We start from the raw sequence: 9,132 nt of genomic DNA on the forward strand, positions 1-9,132 counted from the left end.
TAACCATAACTAGAAAAAAGCTGTGAAGATATCATGCGCTATTTAGGGACATATTCAATAATCGCCTTTCAAAAGATTGGAAAATGACCTCTGTGCGACAGCATATCAGGGTTGGCGGGGATGTAGAAAGCAAACGTGCTCTGTTTCGCGATCTCCTGTACACATTTTAAACTATAAAACAAGTGTTATATCCAGAAGCTAAATGCAATTCCACGTCCCACATAACCGCTGAGAGAGAGGAGAACACTTATAAAACGATGGAAGCGGAAAGCTCTTGTCATTGAGCAATCACAGATTTTGAAGACCTCGCAATCCCAAATAAAATACATTTGAGTACCACCCAAAAAATTCACGAGAACATGAGTATGATGAGTGTTACGATCACTGTCATGATAACGGTCGTTTTATTCGTCTTTTCAGACATGAAAAGTACTGATTTCAGTGAACGCTGAAATGCAAGCAAGAAAGCTTGGTATCATTATTGGTAATTGCACACTTGTAGTCACAGATTGATCAAAATATTCACGGACAAAGTATAATATATACATTTTCTTAAAAAAAGAAAGAGGGCGGCTTTAATTTAGGAGCTAACTTCTTGCCCTACATTTTGAATGATCATTATTGGGAGAAATAAAATGGAAATCGTTGTAAAAACTGTTTTGATATAGCAAAATAAAAACTATAACATTTAAAATCACGAGCTTTCCCTTGTTTGCAAAAATCGGTATTAAAAGATTATTTTTCAATTAAGGATGGGTTTATTATTGGAGTGAAACGTTTTTAGTTGGTTTAAGCTTTCTGGAAAGCTTCCATAACAGGATTTGCATCAGTTTCCGCCAGCATAACCAAAGCAGCAGATTTTGAACCCAGCTGAATTCTATATACATTTTATTGTCAGAACTTTGCTTTGGAAACACGTACAAACAGACAGTCTAAATATATTGCCATGATTTTGAGCCTTATAGCACTATTTCTGAAAAAAAAAACAACAACAACAAAAAAAACACCTAATCGAAAGGTTCTCGATATTCCCAGATTATCATTTTAAAAGTAAGTGAACCGGGCAATTTTCACATATGTAATTTGCAAGTGCGTTCAGTTTCCTCTGTTTTTCTAATATCTATAATTTTGTTATCTGTTCAATAACATAAATTTTTGTTTCCTTTCGCGTTGTGTATCGAACAACAAAATGAAGTCGACAATATTTCGCCGAATTAATTTGCCACGATGGTTAAAATATCGCCGTGAATAAACCGACGTAGAAACCATAGGTTACAAGAAATTTAAATAAACAAAAGTTCTGAATTTGCGAAGGAAAAGCGCTTCACCGCAATGCACTGCAAGACTTGCTTTACAACAAACTTTTAAGTTATTTTCAAAGTAATTCAAGTCCCCCTTGCTGTTATTTTTTTCATCTCTCTTTTTTTCACGGTAAACCTGATTATAACATAATATAATATAATATATCGTACCAAACAGAACTACAACGACTAACAGTCTCAGTTATGAAAGAGCAGTTCTGGAAGCGACTTTGGACAAGCTAAAAATTTCAGTCGGGTAAACGCAATCATTTTTAGTGCAGCACGCCAAAAAGACTCGAAAAATCTCAGATTCATCATTAGGAACCTGTAAAAAAAACTATTGTCATAAAACATTATCGTAGACTCGCGGGTACAAAACGTCGGCACAGCTTTTAAGATCGTGGAAACTGAAATCGGAAAGTAGTGAAAATTTCAAATGATAAATTCAATCAATTTGCGAGGTCGATCAACTGCAAAAATCAATATCACGAGTTCAAACAAAAAAAAAAAACAGAACAGAACAGAACACAATTATGGCTGATGAAAGTCGAAATTCAATACCTTTCTCACGAATTCAGAGCTAAACAAGATGAGACAGAACGCGTCAAATTTGGTCAACATCTTACCGTGAACTGAAGAATCTCCAGCCTTTCCACAAAGTCCGTCCAAAATTCGAAGTTTACGGTTTTAAAGGCTTAATACACTGAATATTATTTCAATATTTTTGTATCTGGTCACTCTACTTGGCACAAAAAGTGAACAATTTTGTAATTAAAAATCTTAACTGTGGGAAAATAAGCAGTTCTCTTTATTTTGTTGAATACATCTACAAACTTCCGCGCCAGCGTTTCCTCGTTAAGACCTCTACCTTTCTTCGAGAAACTGTACATTGAAAATTATTGATTCACCAACTCCTTTTGCAAATGGGTCGGAATGTTTCTTTAAAAGGCTATTCACGAAACTGATTTCGCTATTACCAAAACAACTGCGAGAAACATACCTTTTTCAGTTCAACGTCTATACCGCGCGTCGAAACTTGCAATCTTAAGTGCTTGAACTTTTGTGTCGAGACAGTGTTGCTTGGTACGTTATGCCTTGAAAGACGTTCTCAGAGAAACATAAGAGCTTAAATTGCCAAAATTCGACGATTTTCGGTCATATCGGAGACAATTTCTCTTACGAAAAAACGCACAAAAGACCCGCTTGTGTTATGCACAGAAATATTTCGAAAATAAACTGTGTGAAAAAGTGTGAAACGTGTACGAAGCGGGGGCGAACTAAGGTTGTTTGACAATTATTATGGTAATCTCTTCTCTTATTCAAATCGATCGCAGTGGTACTCTTTGCTCCATTGTGGATTGTAAACAAGATTCGCACGTTCGAAATTTTTGGCAGTCGCGCAATATTTGCGACCTTTTTTGAGGAATACTTGAAATATCAGAACGCTCTCTCTCGCGGGGAAAACATACAAGCGGTCACAAAAGCACGCGATGCTTCAGAAAAAAAAAACATCGATCATCTTTTGCATGTAAATTGAACACATTTTCGACGTAATTGGCGCCGAGGTACCTGTAGTTTGTTGTCAATAGATCACAAAAGTCGGCGAGAAAAATAGAAAATACTTTCTTCTCGATTAACACCTAATGAAACCAGCTATTAAAAGTTCCTCGAAAAAAGTTCGTACCTTTACCCGTCATGATCAAGCATTTGTTTATTTCGTAAGCCCTAATTTACTTTTCTCTGTGCCTTTTGGAAGACCGAATGGAGTTTGAGTCAGTTAAATTTGTTTGCGTTTGCATCCTATGTAGACAAAAGAATAACAAACATCCCTAACATTTCTTGTACTGTGCATATTCAAAGCTGCGATATCGGAGCTGCGACATCAAAATTTTAAAGAAGTGTGAAAATTTTCCTGGTTAGATGCAAATATCTGATATACAACGGAAACAGCAATGTTTTTCCTTTTTTACGCATACAAATACACTTCTGTCGGATATAAAAACAGATACGCAAAAAAAAAAAGATTCGTTAGTTATTTGACAAAGGAGGATTACCGAATCTGAAAACTCTGTACTTCTGCTACGTTAAAAAAATGTTTAATTAACAAAACTCGTCAAAGTGAAAAAAAAACCAAAACAATTCAACCAAATGTTGATAAAGGAGACGTTAGGACATCTTTCTTTCGATTTCGCATTGTTTCCCCACATTGCCACGAAAATTTCAGATTGTGGAACCGGAAGACAGTAGAAACAGGTTATTTCGGTCCTAATACATGGATGCGACACGATGAAAGTGAAAACTAAAATTCAAAGTACTTTTGACTGACAAAATTTCCATCTCACGACAAAAACTAACGAATTACTGAACAATAGGAAAATGTTCATCGTTATTAATTGCAGCGATGAAAGTTGCCTTGCAAATCCGAATAAGCATTTTAGAAAACTTTTTTTTTTCGTGGAAATGATTGCTCCTGAAAGGAAATTAACTCAACATTTGTAAACCACCAGGACATAATCTAATACTGATCCGGACTGAATTTAAATTGAAGAAGGAAACTGAAACACAGAAAAAATACTAACCGATTGAAACACACCAACAGGCGGATTCATCTCTTCATTTGAAGAAAATGAAACACCTTTCCTTCAAAGAGTCAATGAGTTTTTCAAAATTAACACTTTTAAATATAGTTGCTCACTTCTTAGCAACAACTATACACTAAATATTTACCGAAATAAATTTAAGTACATAAATAAATCAATGGACACTTAAGCGGAAGTTTGATGCGTCGCGGCGCTTAGAAAACGAAGTGTAAACGAACCCTAAACCATGTGCATTTCACTTTCGTTATGTTCCGCATGAGTGAAACAAACGCTATGCTGAAAAAGTTTCACTGTAAAGTGTTTTGTTATTTTTCGCTTTCTGCAACTACACAAATAGTTTCCAAACTATCTCGCGCAACAAAAGAATCTTGTTTAAAACTGAAGTAAACTGATTCAGTTATTTTTGTCTTGAGAGTGGTATAGGATAACGATTTTCCTCATTGACAGTGGTTTATATATGATTAATAACACATCATGCATTATGAAACACCACGCTGCATAAATCCTAATGTAAAGCGTGGGTTTAGCACGTGAAAAATAAAGAAACTCGCAAATTTAAGAGAAATCTCAAAACGACGCTACTAAAGGTGACGTAACCACCCCTTTCAGCTACATATTGTCTTATCAGCGAATTCAAGCGAAATCGTTATCATGTTTGAAAATGTCTAGAGTTCAAAGCGCTCTCGAGTATTCAAAAACTGAAGGTTTTCAAACTGCCTACCCAAGAAGAATTTTGTATGTACAAACAAGGATTCAAATTGAAGTAAACGTGATGAAGAAAACTTAAAACCTGGTTGAGAGCTCAAATTTGCATTCCAATAGGAATAAAGTCTATTTATATTTGGAACACGTAACAAAAAGCGCTTCTAGTCAAGCATGCGTGCGGGTCTGATATGCATTACAATATCAGGAGGACAGGGATCAACAAAGGCAGTAAGAACCATCTTTGCATCGCAGTTACGTACGACTCGCAACAACTCGTTCTCTTTGTTTTCTTAGTCTCTCCCACTCGGCTCCCAAATAGACACAAAGCCATTATGGCCAGTTTTCCTTCCTTCTTTCAGAATTACTCAGAAAAATTTTTTTCCTAGACAAAGGTTGATCAGCCGCGAACGAATGCTGCCGGATGTCAACTCTACAACGTCTGGTATTTGTTATGGTTATAGGGCTAAATTGAATATGCCTAGGTTTTCAATTACAGACACTAAAATCGTGTCATGTTTGACTACGCGACGTATTGCTAAATATCTGCCCTCAGTAAGAACTTTCCTTCGAAGCTGTGTTCCTATATTTCAAAATTCTAACAGAAGTACTTGGCACGTTTTGATCGAAAAATTTCAACAGACCTATTAACGAACAATTATGGGAACGCAAATAAAAAGCGCCTATTTTCGATTTCTAGTCTGCTCGTTTGAGTTCGTTTAATTGTGAACACAGTTTCTGATTCAATGCAGAAGAAGAAGCGGATCATTAAGACGGTAGAAAAAATATCAATGAAACATCCTGCGCTCGCGAAAATAGATTTACTTTGATACACGAGCTCTCTACCATCAGTGAGAATTATGAGCTTATCCGCTCACCCCTCGCGGCATACATATACCCTGCTGTTTATTTTTTCGGTTTTTTGCACCGATCAATTAATATTTTCCACAACGCGCTATTTTCTCTTTTAAGCTTTTAAACTAGAATCGAAACATTTCCAAGCTTAACAAAGTGAAAGATAACAGGCGTTGGAATAATCTCATATTGTTCGCAGAGTTGGAACCATTGTACATCGCAACAGAACATGGAATTTACTAGAAAATCGAGTTCTTAACTCATTTTCTGCGAATAAAGGCAATTGACATAGAATTGTCGACTTAACTGATTCAAATCGATCAAGAAACAGGGAGGCTTCTTTAACGTAAATGAAAACTCGCTGTTCTCCACGAGCGCTCACGGAGAAGTCACGGACAAAACAAGACTGAAGAAGACCATTGACCAAAAATCAAACACCAGTATGTTGGTGACAAAATAGTCATAAAAGCAGTATAACACAGAATAAAATAAGTAAACTGGTAGGTTTTTCAGGGACAAACAATGCTGCAAATTACAACTCAAGTAAAAGAGCTGAATATCGAAGACATAATCACGCGCAAATATAGTGAGATCGCGTGTTGGCGTCTTGTTATGTTCGCGGAAGGCAAAATTCTTGAAAAGCGACTGCTTACACTTCGTTGGAAAACTTCAAATCTAAATAATTTTCCCGTTGTTTGCAAACACTGGCCTACTCAGCTGCACGGAGATTCAAGCCATCCGTTGCTTTCCAAGATCGTTTCAACTCATTCTCGTTGACGCCTAGAGGAAGTGAATTTAAAAAGACTAGCCGCCGTATTAGAGTCAACGATAACCGTTCGACTTCACAATTTCTAGCGATCGCGCGCTGTTTAAGCGATGTCATGACAGTATTCGGTTTTTTTTTCCTTCTCGCCTACGCTTGAAAAAAGTCGAAAACGATAAGAAAATCCCGATGATGCAATGACGAACAGAGAGTATGCCGTGATGAATATCACAAAAATACTTGACGCGGCCGAGCGCCTGATAAACAGCGCCGATTTTGATGGGATTATTAAATACACGAATATGGCTTGTGCGCCTACTGTAGAAGTTTTGAATATTTTGAGCCCTGTAATACGAAAGAAAGGGTCTTTCAAAACTATGACTTGGCATTATTGTCTGTCCTTCCTAGCAAATGAAACGAATCTACCTCAAAAACACCACACGGTTTAGTTAGATACAACAAAAGTAAAAATTTTCCTTTCAGCTGGGATAACAAATCTGCTATTATAAAGCGTAACTGCGGTGCTAAAACAGTCGATTTTACCGATCTAACTTAAGACAGCACCTAGTCACGTATAGCTCACGCGGACAAGACTACTCTACCCCTATTAGCTGCGAAGTACGTAACATGATCGAATACAGATAGTCCGAGTCCAGATTCCACATGATCATTTCGTTTTGCGACAAGCAAAGGCACACAGATCGTCGCAAAAATGCAAGTTGCTAACAAATACTGTATACCCACTAGCTTTGTGATTCCGAAAACCTAAACTTGGCAATGTTATTTGTGCCTACTTGGCAATTCAGCTAATATCAGTCGAACCACCAAACCGTGGTACAATGTTCAGACTCGATTACGTTGATTCAGTCCCGAAGAAATATCTTAATTTTCGCCCCTTCGAACGAGCACGAAATATCCTGGAAAAACGCTAGTACGAAGGGTGAATTTAAATCCCACGTGTTATTTGACGAAAAAATCGACAAAGCCATTGATTGCCCACGGTTTTGCGCGAACTGGCACAATAAATAATTGAACAAGCGAAGAAAACTGTGAGAACTTACCTGCACTCGGCACGGTTGGTGGATAATATTGCGCTTGTAAGGGAGAGATAAACTCCGAATTTCTCGCGATGCCCACTTCTGGTGAAGGAAAGCCTGCTGAATTGGAACCATTTTCCAGCGTAGATTGTGAAGAAAAAGCTTTGAGTTGGCGGAAGATCGGGTTTGTTGTTACAGCCTCATGGGCGAATTGCTGACGAGGGTTGGCCGTCTTCGCTTCCAAACTTTGTACTTTTGTCGATAAAAGGGCCGATTTTTCGGGCGATCTATCCATGTCTCTATTTTAGACAGCGAAAATAGTGGTTCTATCGGGCGGCAAAATTCTCGTTAGCATAGTTTCGAACACGGTTATGCGACTCGACGTTCTAAAGGCGGAAACGTGAAAAGCTAAGATTGCTTTTCAATTCAAGTCGTCTGTGATGTTGAGTTCTGTACAGAAACAATGATCTTGCATGCTAATTGGTTGGCCGCACGCCCCCTGCAAGCCGATTTCACTCATTCACCAATCACGTGCGGGCAAAGTTGACAATTTCCTTGATACCTAACACTGTTCATTGTGAACAATGCAAGGCGTTTTGGTAATACATGTATATGTGTAATTTAGCGCTGTTGCAAGATTATGCTGGAGGAGGTTTCCCAGAATAACATCGCAACATATCGTCGTCAAGCTACCTAAAAAAATAACATCTGTCGCGAGGGGTTCGAGGCACATCGACTTTGTGGAAAATAGAGGCGTGTTACGTCAACTACGTCGTTGTTCAATTTAATTCCATTTGTGCGCGCTGTGGATCAATCAAAGTTGACATTTGTTTCGTTCGTTCGTTCACCTAATCGCGTTTCGAATTCCGTTCTCGTCCGATTGTCTCCCAGGATTTAAATTTTTTACATCTTTGTAATCCTCGAGTGGCAATTTGTTTCCTGACTTTATTTTTAAACCGTACATCAGATCGCTCGTAACAGCTGTACTTTGTTTACGACGTTGTTCACAATAAGAATATATAAGTTATATATTGGACGCACGATTTGTTTTTCAATTCTGCCGAATCATTTATTTTATCAATATCAATGAAAAGACCGATGGTTGCCCCAGGGGAAGGTTTAGCGTTTCTTTTGTCGATCCAGATCAGCTGAGGGCCAACCAAAATTACAAATCGATTAGTTGAGGCATGAAATCATGGATACGCAAATTTAGTGCGCTGTTTGGGTCTGAGTTTATTTGCGTGCGTCTTAAGTATCGGAAACATTCAGGAGGCAAATCACTTGTAGCTCTCTAACTTGCATTCATATCAGTTTTACAGTACATATCACTGATTTTAAGGACTTTAAAGAAGGCCAAGGTGTGAAAATTTAAAATACGGATTACATCAAACTTTATTTTGGTGGACAGGCGTCACGCAACGTGACGTGGCGTGATCATAAAAGTGAAAGTACAGATTTGCATCTTTTGCGGTTTTCGCTCGTGGTGGTTTTCATTTATAAACGTTCTCTGTCTACTCAGACCGATAAATATTTATAGATGTCGCTCTAACGATGCCAAGTTTTATTGTGCGGTAGATTATTTTCAAACTTATTCTGTCCACAATCTTGGTTTTCAGCACACAAAGAGAAATTACGTAAATGGTTAAATACAACCGTGTTGAATCATCTCATTTGTAAAAATCTCTAAGCAAATATTACCAGCTCGAATGTACTAGAATTGCTGAATTTGTGGTCTTTACGCAATAACCTATAATTTTTCGCAACGTGTCATTTAATTCAGCGTCGAATTCAGGAAGCGATGATTGAGAACAAGTTCGCACAAATCTGTAATTGACCCGGATTGCGATGATTGTTTGTTGTGGGAAAGATAGTCT

General features: G+C 37.7%; 1 protein-coding gene across 4 annotated transcripts in view; it reads right to left on the minus strand.

Moving 5' to 3' along the window:
• Positions 1-9,089, minus strand: part of LOC113674673 (uncharacterized) — a 32,200-nt gene extending 23,111 nt beyond the window's left edge. For 2 of the 4 annotated variants that reach the window (XM_027191155.2, XM_027191154.2), the window contains exon 1: positions 7,283-9,089. In XM_027191155.2, coding sequence (XP_027046956.2) covers positions 7,283-7,553 — 271 coding nt within the window. In that variant the 5' untranslated portion in view covers positions 7,554-9,089. Of the gene's footprint in view, positions 1-2,301; positions 2,598-7,282 lie in introns of those variants that run through there. The other 2 variants (XM_089184887.1, XM_089184886.1) reach the window with 1 other exon arrangement.
• Between the last annotated feature and the right edge of the window lie 43 nt (positions 9,090-9,132).

Source organism: Pocillopora damicornis, chromosome 10, assembly GCF_964200805.1.
Source record: "Pocillopora damicornis chromosome 10, jaPocDami1.2, whole genome shotgun sequence".
Lineage (NCBI taxonomy): Eukaryota > Metazoa > Cnidaria > Anthozoa > Scleractinia > Pocilloporidae > Pocillopora > Pocillopora damicornis.